The 14,113-nt window shown below is 55.9% G+C and overlaps 2 protein-coding genes across 2 annotated transcripts; one reads left to right on the top strand and one right to left on the bottom strand.

Annotated features, from left to right (window-relative positions):
• Window positions 1-131: 131 nt before the first annotated feature.
• On the top strand, window positions 132-4,191 carry BJ171DRAFT_7685 (uncharacterized protein). Its single transcript, XM_053115884.1, has 2 exons — window positions 132-276; window positions 447-4,191. The coding sequence occupies exons 1-2, from the start codon at window positions 168-170 to the stop codon at window positions 4,109-4,111; spliced, it is 3,774 nt and encodes a 1,257-aa protein (XP_052971881.1). The 5' UTR covers window positions 132-167; the 3' UTR covers window positions 4,112-4,191.
• A 20-nt stretch (window positions 4,192-4,211) lies between these two features.
• BJ171DRAFT_564305 (uncharacterized protein) lies at window positions 4,212-11,387 on the bottom strand. Its single transcript, XM_053113300.1, has 20 exons — window positions 10,758-11,387; window positions 10,547-10,627; window positions 10,105-10,355; window positions 9,876-9,956; window positions 9,732-9,837; window positions 9,218-9,571; window positions 8,976-9,086; window positions 8,508-8,761; window positions 8,083-8,306; window positions 7,775-7,908; window positions 7,668-7,706; window positions 7,396-7,552; window positions 6,708-7,100; window positions 6,397-6,527; window positions 6,220-6,288; window positions 5,862-6,017; window positions 5,656-5,739; window positions 5,415-5,544; window positions 4,928-5,283; window positions 4,212-4,774 (listed from the first exon to the last, which is right to left on the bottom strand). The coding sequence occupies exons 1-20, from the start codon at window positions 11,268-11,270 to the stop codon at window positions 4,340-4,342; spliced, it is 4,059 nt and encodes a 1,352-aa protein (XP_052971880.1). The 5' UTR covers window positions 11,271-11,387; the 3' UTR covers window positions 4,212-4,339.
• Between the last annotated feature and the right edge of the window lie 2,726 nt (window positions 11,388-14,113).

The raw sequence follows: 14,113 nt of genomic DNA, 5'->3' as shown, positions 1-14,113 counted from the left end.
ATCCATCGTCCATCGTCCATCGTCCATCGTTCTGTCTTGATTGCCAGCCGCAGCCAATCGCGTTCGGGTTCGCGGGCTCACTTTTTTTTCCTGCCTCTTGTTCTCACCTCGTCGCCACGGCTTGGTTCGTTCGTCTCTCATCTCTGTCCGTTCCGACACCGATCGCAATGCTCCTCTGTTCGGCCGCAAAGGGCCTGGCTCGCTCTGCAGTCAATCCCATCGTGCCAATCGTCGGTTTCCGAAGCATCTCACGCATTGCAGCTGCTTGGCCACATGGTAAACTTGACGGGATGCGTCAGTCTCGGGCGGCCATCGTGCGTTGGCTCGGAAGTGATCGCATAGAGATCGAGCATCCTGTACCGTTGCGACAGACATCCAGCTCCGAGGCCATAACGTTGAAATGCTGAGGCAGTTGGCTGATCGTTGTCGTTTGTTGCTTATGACAGACACTGGATCGACAGCCCGATTTGCTCGGCCGACGCAGGCGCCATCGCCTGTGGGCCGATTGCCCATGATCCGATCTCGTGCTCAGTCGACTACTTCAGAGCCGGGCTCGGAGAGTGGTACCAACAACATGCGCAACCGGCGGCGCATAAATATTGAAGATCTGTACGCAAGTATGAAATCTACGACCGCGGCGGGTCCGACCGGCATGGATCCGTTGAAAGCCAGAAGGCGGATCACTGCCATCCTGCGCGAGCCAGGAGAGATCGACGACGCAACATACGATCGGCTCTGGACTCTCTACTTTCGAGTGGATCGATCACAGATCTTTGTCCTCTGGAACAACTTTTATCGGGAGATGGGCCGGCTCTTTGCAATCACATATGAGCGACTTCGTGCCGTCGAAAGCGACCGCCTCCGTGCAGGTCTGGTTGCAAAGGACCGAGGGCCCAACCTGCTCAAGCGCTTGGTGTTCGACATGAAGCGGCAATCCAAACTCCCCACTCTGAAGCAGCTGGCTCAGTTCGTGGAGATACAATGCCGCTACAGCGATCCGCCCCCAGATGATGCCGCATCGATCAAGGTCATCAATTCCTTTCCGGCCGTCAATGCACTGGCATATAATGCCATGGTGCTCTATTACAGCCCGACGGATCTTTTCTCTGCCCGATCATGGTTTGAGCATGCTCTGCAGCTGTCGCGCCACAACAGCGAGACATTCTTATCCATGGCCCAAGGGTATCTCTTCCATGACAACCTCGACGCGGCCCTCATTGTGGAGAAGGATGCCGCGGCAAGGGGATACCCCATTGATGATGCCTGGCGATACAAAGTGCTCCTGTACCTTCGACAGCATGGCAAATTCAACATCGCCCAGTCGTATGTCGACCATCACGCCGCCAACAACCCCGATGCACGCACACCCAAGCTTACCTGCACTCTGATCGAGACTGCAATCAAATCCGGTGACAACGCCGCGGCGCAGAAGCTCCTGGATGCGCTTTCTGAATCACAGCTCCGGGAGCATCTGCCTCTGTTTTCTGAACCCGAAGTGTTGTCGACACTATATCTTTTGCGTCACCACGAGGATGTACTTTCGTTTGCCATACAGCGCTACACCGCACCTACTCCAGACAATCGGTTTTCTGTTGGTGTTTTTAACTCAAGAGAACACATCGATATCCTCAAGGCCTGCGCCTCGCTCATGTCCTCGAAAACTGATCTCACTGGCCTCCACATCCCCGAACACCTTTCCATGGCGCTCAGCTATATGAAGGTGCTCTTCGAACACAATCCAAATTCCAAAGACGGCGTTACCCTCATGGGGCTCTTTGGCAAGGTTGCCCTTCAAGTGGACCAAGTTGGACTATTCAGTGAGGCGCTCGAATGGTCCCAGTCCTTCACCTGGAGCGAGGATCGAGTCGTCACCAGCAAGCTAATCGAGAGCATGCTTGATCACTACAAGTTATTGATCCTCACGAACAGGCTCGATCCAGAAACCGAGACCCGAACGATGGCTCTGCTCGCAGGCTCTAAATGGCATGCCCAAGACGTTTATATGTCGTATTGCATGGCACTGCGGGCACATCTCCAGAAGCGCACCGTGGACGAGACTCTCAAGTTCATAAGACAATGCACTCCCTTTGGCCTGCTTCCTGCCCACTTTGATAGCAGCGTTTTGATCGACAAGCTGCTGAAAGCGAATCGGATCAACGATGCAACTTGGTTATTTGAATGCATCAACAAATCCGATCCCGCAGCTCCATCGAGCGACTACATTACGTCCAGAGCCACCCCATCCTGGTGGATCTGCAAACTCTTTATCCGCTACCACTACCAGAAAAAGGAGCTGGAAGCAGCGTGGAAGTACTTCAAGTTCATGTGGGATGCTGGTGACCTCAATCGAAGTGATCCCCAAGGGGTAAACGTCGCCGTTGAGCATTTCACCAACACCAACAACCTCGAGGGCCTCAAGCACCTTTCCGTGATGGTCATGGAGCTGCCCGACGCCTCCAACAACTTCTTGATGCTGTCGAGTTTGATGAAGGGCTTGCTGGCGCTGGACGACTACAAGTCCGCCATGACCGTCAAGGCTTTGATGGTCAAGAACAAGATGCCGCTCAATATTGTCACGTACACCCTCGAGCTGCACTACTCGCTGCAGAAGCGCAAATGGGAGAGCGTCGATCACCTACTCGAGGAGATGAAGAGCCGCGGCATCCAGCTGGATGCCCAGAGCTTGACGGTGCTTATGAATGCGGCCACCAAAGACGGAAACGAGGGCGAGTTGCTCAAGTTGTTCTACTCGCTCCGAGCTTCGGGTGCTCACAAGGACCCCTATGTGTACTACGCATTGATCAAGCACTTTAGCATATCCAACGACTACACATCCTGCCTGATGCACTACTCTGAATTTCGGGAGCTGCTCCCCCAGGTCGAGCCATCGGCACAGATCCTCCAGCTGATGGGTATGGCAGCGGCCAAGGTTGGCAAGTGGGCCGAGTGCGACATGTGGATTGCCAAGGTGACGCAAGTGTATCCCAAGTACCTCGGAACTCTCTATCGCGAGCTGGCGCTGGCCTCTCTGTTTGGCGGCACCGTCGAGAAGTACTACGAGTTCAAGCGCAAGTGGGGCAGCTTGGGTGCGCCCATGTCGAAGCTCTTCTACGAGCGATCGTGTCTCGCATTTTCGGACCTGGGGTTGTCAGCGCATATCGAGCAAACGATTCGCGAGCTCCAGCAACGCGGCATATCGCCATCGGTGTCGATTATCTGCTACCTGATCCGCAGCTACGGCGTCTCCGGAGACGAGGACGGCGTCGAGCGCTGGTTCGGTGTGCTGAAAGAGCGTTCGCTGGGCTTTCAGCCGCAACATTCGTACATCAAGGCCCTCATTTCCCTCAAGAAAGTGGACAAAGCGACAGAATACTTCAACGCAAACATCAGGCCCGGAGAATGGAGCCCGACCGATTTCTCGACGCTCTTCCATGTCGTTTTTGAAGGATGCATCAAATCGGACGACCACCGTATGGAACGAGCCACACTCGAAAAGTTCCTGTTTGACACCGCTGCGAGCGAGCCCAAGATCCTTGAGCTCGACAGCGTCTGGACCACGCTCATGTGGTATCATCAGAAAATAGGCAACCCGGGCATGTCGCAGCTCATCTGGGAAGGCATCTCGGCGACGGATGATCAGACACTGCGCGTGTACGAAAGACTGGATGGCAATCGCATCCCCATTCCCAAGGTCTACCTTTCCGAGGCAGCCTTTTGCTTCGCACTCGACTGTTTTGGGCTTGGCGGAGACATCGAAGGCCTCCGAGCCCTGTGGAACTCGCTGTCCAACGCGCGCATCTGCGCAAACACCTTCACGAGCTACATTGAAGGTCTTTTGCGGAACCGCCAGTTCAAGGAGGCCCTCAGCGAGATCAAGTCGCGCTACTACGCCAGCGATGCGCCCGAGCAGCCCCCATCATACCGGATCCAGCCCAACACAAAGACGTTCGTGCGACTAATCCAAATGACGACGACCTTTTGCCAGCCGGAAGACATCGAGGAAGCCTGGGCTTTTGTTCGCTCGACAAACAGACTCGAAGAGGTCCAATATGCCCTCAAGTCGGCACTGATGGAAAGGTCACAGCCCCCTGGTGGATTCCGATCGAGCTGAGGTCCTCGATGGGCAGAAGTTGATTGATTTCACGGGATCGGCAAGAGCTGCCGAGTGCAGCGGTTTCGAATATCACGCTGTATGTTGCGGAGGGTAAATACACGACACGCATTTCAAGTCATATGTATTCAGGACGTTGTTGTCCGGGTACCCGTCATCAATGTGCGGTGGCGGATGCTGCCGTGGCGATGAAGAACTGGAGGGCCTTGAATGGATGCCGCTAGATCTCTATGCTGGCGATTCCAGAAACTCGGCTGTCCCGACTATTTTTGGAGGGGCTGCGCTCGGCGGAGCACCAGGAGCCTCGTTATCGGCGAGTCGGAGTCGTGTGAGCATCTCGAGAGCCTTCAGGCCGACGATCGAGGTTGTGGAGCTTTGTCTCTTGGAGCTGTGTTGCATTCGGGACACTGGCAGACGCTTGGCAGCCAGGCCAGATGCGACCCCAAGGCTCGGCTTGCTGCCGCATTCTTCAAAGATGGAGCCGCGCTTCAGTGACTCGATAAAGTCATTGAGCGGCGCGGCCGCTTCGCCGTCGCGGGGATTGCCCTGGGCAGGATCGAGCTCGCTGGTTGTCGCGGGATACTCGCCGATATCTTCGATCTTGACTTGGGGCACAAACTGGGGACCCGAGTGTAGCCGGGCCTTGCGAGCAAGCTCTCGTTCCTATTGCATATGGAGGGACAGCGGATGGGTGGGTCGAGTCAGCCATCGGGAAGGATCGCACGGAGCGGCCGCCAGAGACGATTCACATTTCCAGCCAGGGCCGGTGACACGACTGTGGTTATCAGGGCTCTTCGCAGTCGTTCTAAGGATGACACCTGCCTCCTGACGTTTCTTCTGTCGCTGTTCAGTCTCGATTCGCTCGGCTTCCTTTCGGTTTTCGTTGCGGGCGCTCTGGAAGCTCGACACAAAGCTGGCAAAGATCTGCAAAAAGTCTTCGATCTTGATCCTCGAGGTGTCTTCGCCATAGAGCGCTGTAAGCTCGGAAAACCTTCTATCGAGCTCAACAATGCATTCCTGTGCCCGATCGAGTTCGGTGCGGCATTGTGAAATGAAAGATTCTATTTTGCTATCGGCTTCATTCGTCTCTGTTTCGAACCCGGATCGGAGGGAAATGTACTCAAGGGACTGTTGAAGGTCGGCCAAATCATCCTTGGTGGTCGAGTAACAGACTGAGGAGCGTCGGATTGGCCAAATGAATCAATCGAGGCGATTCAACGGTCGACCAAGCATACCTGCACAGAATGAAAGCTACGCTGCGACAGATCAGAGAGCCTGCTGTTGATCGCAGATGCGTTCTCACCTCGTGCAGCTACGGTGACAGAGGGAAGCTCCTCGTAGAAGCTTGCAAGGCTCCTGAAGTCACGGTCGATGATCTTGACCACAAAATGGAGCAGTGTCGACTTGCCGTCTGCTGACTTGGTGTCTACCAGCTGTGCGATCCGAAAGTCAGGCACAACTGAGCCAAGTGTCTCTCATTTCGGTGTCGGACGGTGGGCGGTGGGCGGTGGGCGGTGGGCAATGGGCGATGGGCGACTCCTTACCTTCCCGAGACTGGCGATCTTGAACCCGTGAATCTGGCCGTTGAAGCTACCGCTGTTCATGAAGTTGCCTATGGTCAAAATAAGCTGTTTGATTTGTGCGCCGTTATGCCGGAACATACCGTTGATGCGAGTTAGTCGAGTCGCTGTTCGGCCTCGCAGCCCAGTGGGGCGGTCGGAGACATCGCTGTGTATCGGCAGACACTTGCCTCGAGCACTTTCGGGAATTGCTCTGCATCATGGAGCTCCTTCAGAGCCTTCAGGACTGTGCTCAAGTCCTCGAAGCTACTCGAGAACCGCTCTGAGAATGTCAGTTTCAGGCGCATAGCCTGCAATTTGATCTCGAGGGAATCCACCTTCATCAGCTGGAATATCGGACAAAGATTGGACCGGGCAATGGTTCCATCAGACGGATGCGGCCAGCCACATAAAAAATCAACTTTCAATAGAATGTGTGCCCCGCTCCTCAAATGCCTCTTGTAGACGTATCCATCGATCTGGACAGGTGATTATCGATGATCCGGGAATGTGCACCATTTGATCATCAATGCCACCCAGCAGCGTTACCTCCAGCAAAAACTCTTCGGATTTCCTCAGGGGCTTTCCGGTGCCCTCGTACGGCTTGAGCAACTGGATCTAACCATTTGTTTGGCAATGTGTGGTGAGTGTCCTGGTACTGAGATGGCAAGGGATTTGACACACGTCTCATTCAGGCGCCCCGGCGAGCGTTCCTATGCGGCCTACCTCGTCTTCTGTTGGCACAAATGACATGAACTGCTTTATGACTGCCTCGGTAAAGGGAGTCTCGTCGAACTGGTTGATCGCTCGACAGAGCTCCGCAGGGGAAAACTGACGGAGGCTGCCAAGCATGATCACTGAGAAGGGATGATGAGCGATGTTAGCGCCGTATGCGAGATATCGTGTATGCTCTCAAGCATGCCTGCACGGCAGAGGAAGTGTCGACTATACGCGCGAAACAGCGAGTCGTTTGAAATGCTGATAGAACTTGATCCAATGAAGATCAGCAGCAGGAGCGAGATTTCCCTTGAACTTACTGATGTTTTGGGCGCGCTTTCCATCGATCAGACAGATTTCGGTGCTCTCAGCGCCAAGCATGACCTCCTTATTGGAAGAAACGGTGCCCTTCTTGGCGGCCTTTGCCTTGGCAGCAAACTCTTGTTCGATATCCCTGAAGATCCCAAGCTCTTGCATCGTATTCTCGAGTGAATCTGCCAAAGCAAGCACTTGAGTCTGCAGCTTCAACTTCCGAGCCCAAATCGTTTTGGATACAGCGCTCTCGGGAAGCTTTTCCCATTGCAGGCGCTTGAGATCGTTCGCTGGGAAGCACTTCTGGACTCGTCGTGGAATGGCAGGGGCTAGGGCTGCAAAGGTCCCGCTGAATCCAGGAGGAGGAGGAGGGGGAGGCAGTGGCAAGGTGCCTCCATTTCCTGGAGGAAGTGGTGGTGGTGGTGGTGGTGGTGGTAGACCTGTGGATCCTGCCAGAACAGGGGGTGGAGGAGGAGGTGGCGGCGGCGGAAGAGATGCAAGAGGGAAGCTTGGGACAGGCGGAGGTGGCGGAGGTGGCGGAGGTGGCGGAGGTGGCGGCACTTCCGCTGAAGGATCTCGGGTTACCAATCGAGCACTCGGCAAGATGAGTTCTGGAGATCGTCAGGTAGCGATAGGGCAAGGGAAAAGGATCGAAGTGTGAATCGCAAAGCGGTTTGCGAATGTGGTGGAGCTCACCTGGGGCGGTGGAAGCATCGGTGTCGCTTGAGATACCGGTCTGCACTGCATCCACCGATGCAGATACACTGGCTTCCCTGGTGTTGGCAGAACCAGCGGGCTCGGACACACAGACAGTGGAACTCGATCCAGAATCAATCAAGCTTGGCGATTCGACCTGCTCGATGCATGATGTGTTTCAGGAGGATAGAACACGGCCAGTATCCCGACAATGGGGTGCCAAGCACGCATCGTACTGGATAGCACATCGCAAAAGCATGCTCGTGACTCACTTGGAAATGCTCAATCTCATGCGATATTTGCTGGAGCGCCTGCTCGAGAGTCGGGCCGTTAGATACATGCAGCGCTTTCTCAGTGCGCAGGGCGATCGACAATTTACCTTCTCGTGGCTCAGAACGAATCTCTCGTACTTGTCTGATAGATCGTGAATGGCTTTAAGCAAGGTATTGACGGTAGCCTCCTTGTCCAGAAGCTCCTCTCTGAGCGAGGCGCTCTGAATGGCATACTCCGTATCTACAGACCGATCCAGAGCAGGCCGCAAATGATGAGTCGCAGGGACATATTGGATCGACGGTCTCGAATACCAATCTATCGAGGCAGCGATCGACGTTCGCCCGGTAGCTGTTGTGGGACTTCGATAAGTGCAAGCTATATGCAGCTGTCGGCTCGACGGCTCGACGAACTTGCCTGTCTTTTTGACCCATCGCTGTCGCTCGGCTTCTGCGCTTTCATTGCGCTCTTCAAGCTCCTTCAGCTTTGATCGGACGGCGTTCATTTCCCTCAGCTCAGCAAAGCCCTCAATCAACTCCTGGACGGATATCTTGTAGGTATCAGTGAAACTTGGGCTAAAGCTGCATCCGTCCAGGACGACTTGGGAAACCACGTTGTCGATGATACGAAAGTAATCCGATCTGACGTTCCAGGAAACGATTTGCAGATTCCCGGCCAACGGCCCCAGAGGGTGAGCGAACATATACAACTGGCGGCCGATGCAGCAACCCAACCAACTCCCGCCGGCTCGACCAGCCTGACCAACTCGGTCAACTCAGCTTGCCCGATCATACGCGTCAAGCTCCCGAACCCCTGCGTCAAGACCGCCCCAGGCAGCATACCGGATGGACTCGTCGGTCATTTTTGCTGTTACCAGCAGACTTGTCATGATGCTGTGCAGATACTCGAGGGTTTCCTGGTCCTTGGTACCAACAGTCTCCGATATCTCCTTCAGAACGGCAACGGGACTGCTTCGATCCGGGCCCTCAACGGACTGGTCAAACAAAGTGTCTTGGTCGAGCAAAAATTGATCCTGGATGACCTGCAGATGCAGCATGATTCCCGAGAATTCTGACGCCGCCCATGTGTGGAGTTTCTGGGACAAGTGCCGAGTCGTCCGTCGTCGAGGGTAGTCATTTCGACAAACGGGTCGTGTCAGAGCCTCGCAATCAACCCAGAGCAGCGCAAATGCAGCCGCTCCAGCAATGATGGAAATGGAAATGATTCCTGGCTATAAGGGGCATACGCAGCGACTCTCTTCCAGATAGCATGATATGAAGGCATTTGACACTCAACAGAGGGGCCTATACCTTTGTGATTCTTCCGAAGCCGGCAGCCAGCAGCTGGCTGCGGATGTACACTCTGTACTCGAGTTCAGGAGGCACTTGGACCAGATAGCGGATCAACGATATGGTTGAGATCTGTTGGATAGACACCAAAGTTTGACCCACACGCATGGATGTGTGTCAGTGTTTGAATGAATATGGGATACGACTAATATCACCTGAGCACTGCCCGCAAAGTGAACCAGCACACGGCATGCTACAGGTACCAGGTAGTCGTTCACTTCGCGTTGGAGCTGCTCCTTGCGCTTGTCACCGAGCGACAGTGATAGACCCTCGATCTCGTCGAACTTGGCCCCGACATTCGATCCCCAGAGCCCGCGGCTCATGACTATATCTTCGAGCATGGCCACGAAGCGCTGGAAGACGAGCTTGTCGCCCCTGAACTGGCGGAGAGTCTCGAACCCACCCATCACCATCTGGTGTCCACGAGGATACTCGAGCGTCACAATCGCCAGGAGTAGATCCGTGGTGTAGACCCGAGAAAGCAGCGTGGGCGAGTCGAGAGGGAGTATCAGCGTCTTGGCGATGTGTGGGTTGGATAGAAGCTCCTCGATGCCTCGCTATTTCAGTCGGTTGGTTGGTTGGTTGGTTGGAGAGAGGGGAGTTTTGCCTGTTAGTATTCGTCATTCGGCTTTGGTTGGTGCTACTGGAATCGATGGTACACAAGCCATGCCTCCCTCCTTCCGTGGCTACAAGGCTCTCCCGCGGCACCCGTCAAACCTTGTTGTTGGCAAGCAGCTTGAGGATCTTGAGGACCTCATGCTCATTGTCGATGTACTTTGCCTTGCTGATGACGAAGAAGCGGCAGTGGCCATGAGTCAGACAGCTCCATGACCGTGGCTTGAGCAAATTACGGGTCCCTACCGATCGGTTTTCTTGTGAAAGGCACCGAGGAGATCGACGAGGGCTTGGATGCCGCCGTGTTCGACAAAGTCAAACAACCAGCTGTGATATTGCAGCCGAGCCGGCAAGAGATTAGTGGACATATTGCTGCAGATAGCGGGGGTCCATGTCGGACGGGATTTGAACCGCGGTGTAACGGCAAGAATGAATAACTGTTCGCGTTGATGTGGTTTGATTGACAGACACGTACCCAACAGAGCGATACGTGCACTGCATCTTCAAATCCGCCAGAATGTCTTTGAGACTCGACTGGAGCCGGTAGCCCGAGGGATTCATGCTCCAGTTGGCCACGAGACTCATCAACTGGCCCGCACGGTTTGTTCCAAACTTAAGCAGGATCAAAGAAGTCTGGGAGTGGAGCAGGTCCACATAGTACTTTGGTGACTTTTCGGCTTGGTCAGATGCGAATGCTGTGCAGGCCGCAGCGTCTGAATGGACAAACTGGGAAAGGCGCAGAGCGGCCGCAAGAGTGTGCAATACGACCGCGAGCGAAGGCGAAATGCCAGAATTTGATGAGTGGATGAGCCGACACATCCAGACTCTCTTTTCTTTGCAGACTGGCGACCGCAAAGCTTGTGCCAGAGGGACTTTGCAACACATGTCATGAGAAGGAGAGGATGGCAGGGTCAAACCTGCTTGATGAGCTGGATCTTCTTCTCTTTTGAGAGGTTGTTGAGGGCCTCACGGACGTCCTCGGAGAGCTCCTCGGTGCCCTGTGGCGTATTGGAGGCCCGCGATGGTCAGCGGCTGCATGGGGCCAGGCTTTCTTGTTTGCGTGGGAATGATCCCCACAATCACAGCCAGCCGGCGCAAGCACAACGAAACGCGAGCCGGGCAACTTACACAATCGAGAGCAAGATCATACATTTGCTGCAGTAGGTCAGGATCGCTGGCCGTGCTGCCGAGGACCTCTGGATGGAGTCGCGCGAGCGCCTGGAGCTCGATCAGCGCTGTCTTGTTGCCGTGGCCATAGGACATGGGCGAGTGCGAGTGGTCGGTGGGCCGGCCCTGGGATGAGGCGCGTCGCTCCAGGGAGAGCGAGCCATGGAAGCTGGAGCCGGAGCTCGCTGCAGAGACAGGAGCGGCACCGGTACTCATGTTCATGTTCATGTTCGTGCTCGTGCTTGTGCTCATGTTCATGCTCATGTTCATGCCCGTGTTCATGGCCATGCCGCCGCTGGTGCTGACGCTGCTGTTCGCGCTCAGCCCTCCACCGAGCCCGTTCGGAAAGGAGCGGCTGGAGGTGAATGAGTTTGTGGTCTGCGTCCTCGCGCGGGTGCGATTCGAGAGCGCAGTGCTGCTCGGCGGAAGATATGCTTCGGCTTCGCCCGACTTCAAGGCCTTGATTCTGACCATGACGTGGAAAGCAGAGCGGGGTGGCGACGTGGGAAGGGAGAGTGCAGACAGGACTGATTGCGTCGGTGGTCCGCATGTGCAGAAGAGGAAGGGGGGGGAGCGAACCCGAGGATCTCTTGGGGGGTTTGGTGGCCCCAGCCGTGCAAGTGCTCGGCGGGAACTCTTGTCGAGGGACGGCGGGCCAGATTCAGAAACGAGTCGACGAACCATCGAGACTCGCCTCCTGTGGCCGTCCGTGGGTCGCGGCACTGGTCTCCGGATACCAGCGATGGATGGTGCTCTTGGATACACAGAGGATGGGGGCCACTTGCGTGAGCTCCGGATGATGTTATAGCATCGTAACGTAGCAGTACGAAAGTCGGGTGTGGGCCGAATGGTCATGGCCACGCTTATTGGGCTCGGATGGCAAAGAAAAGTGGTCGATGGTCAGAATCCGGGGTGTCCCGTTATAACTGGATCGCCTGTAGCGCCATGGGTACTGTTCGTTGGGGTTGGTATTTTCGATCTCGAGGCCATGGCTCATGGTATGCAAGCCGATCATGGACTGAACGGTGCCGCGTCCAGAGCAGTCCAGCGGTCCAGAAACACTCGTAGTGCATCTCCATCCGACGCAGTGAGCGGTATAGACTGCGGCGGCCCGAATATCGGCTCGCAGCCATATGTCCCATCAACATACGGCTCTATATTTCCATACATGGTAGTGCAGGCTCTGCCGAGTCTGAGGCAGCGATGGAAAGCGGGCGCGACACCGGACAAGCAGGAGATCCGGAGGTGCGTGTGCGAATATGCAGGGGAGGACTGGAATGATTGGAGAATCGTGGAAGGGGAGGGGTACAAGGTGATGATGCCCGACAAGCGTGGGTGTTAATTGTCATCGGTTGCGTCGACGACAGACTCCAGCTTGGTTAGCAGGCTGATGATCCGATTTGAGGCAATCAGGGCGTCCGGGATATTATCGATGGCCGGGGTAGCCAATCGCGATGCCGTCCACAGTCCAGATGCCGACGGAGCCGAGGACGAAGTAAATGCGCGCGGAGATTCGCCCGACGGAGCCGAGGTCGAGGCAGGCTTGGTGTGCGGGAAGCTGCTGGAGCATCCGCCTGCTGCTGTCGGCATGGCTGCCGCACGATGAGCGCCGGGCATCCGATTTGAGCATCCTCGAGCGAATCGAAATGTGGAAGTGGGTCGGATCATGGTGACAGAGGTGACGGGTCGTATGCGACGTTGGTAGCGGCTGTGACGAGATTGCTGAAGCCAGAGTAAAAATATCCAATTCGGATGCGAGATGGGTGGAAATAGACCACCACGACGACATCGTAGAAGCAGGGCGACGTTTGGCAATTGTCAAATGGGATCGTTGCGTTGGTCCATGGCGGTGCGATCAGAGGGTTGAGTTCCGGAGTCCGATCGGATGCCACGTCAACATGGTCGGATCGGATGCAAAGGAGAGCGGCGTTGTGGAGCAAGTTAGATTCTGCATGATGTTCTGGCGGACAGGCTTGGATCCATATGCATCCAAATAACGAAAGCGCAGCCCGATCCCACCGGCAACGATGCGACGGTGCCGACCCTGCCGTCGCGGACGTACCGACTCAGCACGGTTTGCGCTGGATTGCCCGGATGCACTCGATGGAGGAGAGGAGATGGGGAGCTGGGTGCCGTCTGGTGACTCACCTCGCAGGACGATGCGGGCGAAAAAAAATGGCTGCCGGGAGGGCTCATGCGCAATCGCGCGGCCGGTTCGAATGGCGCGGTGGGGCGTGCGCCACATGCCTTGCACGTGACCGGCATGTCGCTGGCCAAAGAAAAGTCTGGTTCTTGCCCGCATTGTCATCATCGCTGTCTCCATCGGCACCGCTCAAGCCGTCTGTATCGATCAAGCCGTCTGTATCGACTCTCCTCAGCCTATCCGCGATTTCGGCATCAACATGGTATCGACGCTGCCGGCGTTCCGACAAGCCTCGCGATCTGCGGGCATGGCTTCGAAGGCCGCCAACCATATCAAGTCGCAGTGCGCCAGATCGGCAGCATCGCCAGTGTTCTCGCACTCCGCAGCATCAGCGTCAACATCGACATCAGCATCAGCACCCACACCAGCGCCGGCACAATCGCCGTCATCCTCCTCGGCTCGGCCTTCTCCGTCTCCGTTTGCATCCGCCTCCCACCAAACCAAGCCATCTATGCCTTCCCCCTCTGCGTCTGCGTCTGCGTCTGCGAGCTGCCGGACGACATCATGCACGGTACGAGGCAGCGCCAGCTTCCATCCGATCCGAGACACGCCCATGCATGGGAAATATGTGTTGTAGCTGTGTCGGCTCCGTGTGAGCCGTTTGCTCCCCACCGATCCTTGCAGCTTGGTTTATTGATGGATCGTCTTTTTGTTCTGCCGATTTGCCTCTCCTCGCCGGCACGGATCGACTGGCGGCATGGCGTTGACTGGCACACACCTGCCATCGGGCCGAATGCACGAACCGTCGGGCTCAATCATTCTCTCAAACGGCGCCATCGGCATCTTGGAAACGGTACCTTGCAACCTGGCAACTCGGATCCGATTCTGCGACTGTCCTCACCGAACGCCCCTCCCTCTCATCGCCCGACAACCGCCGCGGACAATACGATCTTGGGACAGCAGAGCGCGGATCTGCTCAGCAACCTGCCGTCGAGTCTGTGCACCAGTCCGTTCGGATACATGACCGTCTTCCAGAACTCGGCGATCGAGGATAGCTGAGGCTCCTTGATGGGTGGATATGGCGCACAGGTCGGCGCTTCACTGAATAGAATGTGTCGTAAGAAGGCGCACACGATACAACAGTAGTTCTTGTTGAAGCGACGACGAGCGCAGC

This window comes from Polychytrium aggregatum (assembly GCF_025602895.1).
Source record: "Polychytrium aggregatum strain JEL109 chromosome Unknown BJ171scaffold_1, whole genome shotgun sequence".
Classification (NCBI taxonomy): domain Eukaryota; kingdom Fungi; phylum Chytridiomycota; class Chytridiomycetes; order Polychytriales; genus Polychytrium; species Polychytrium aggregatum.
Note: the sequence above shows the minus strand (reverse complement) of the source record. Positions and strands in the feature narration are given on the sequence as shown.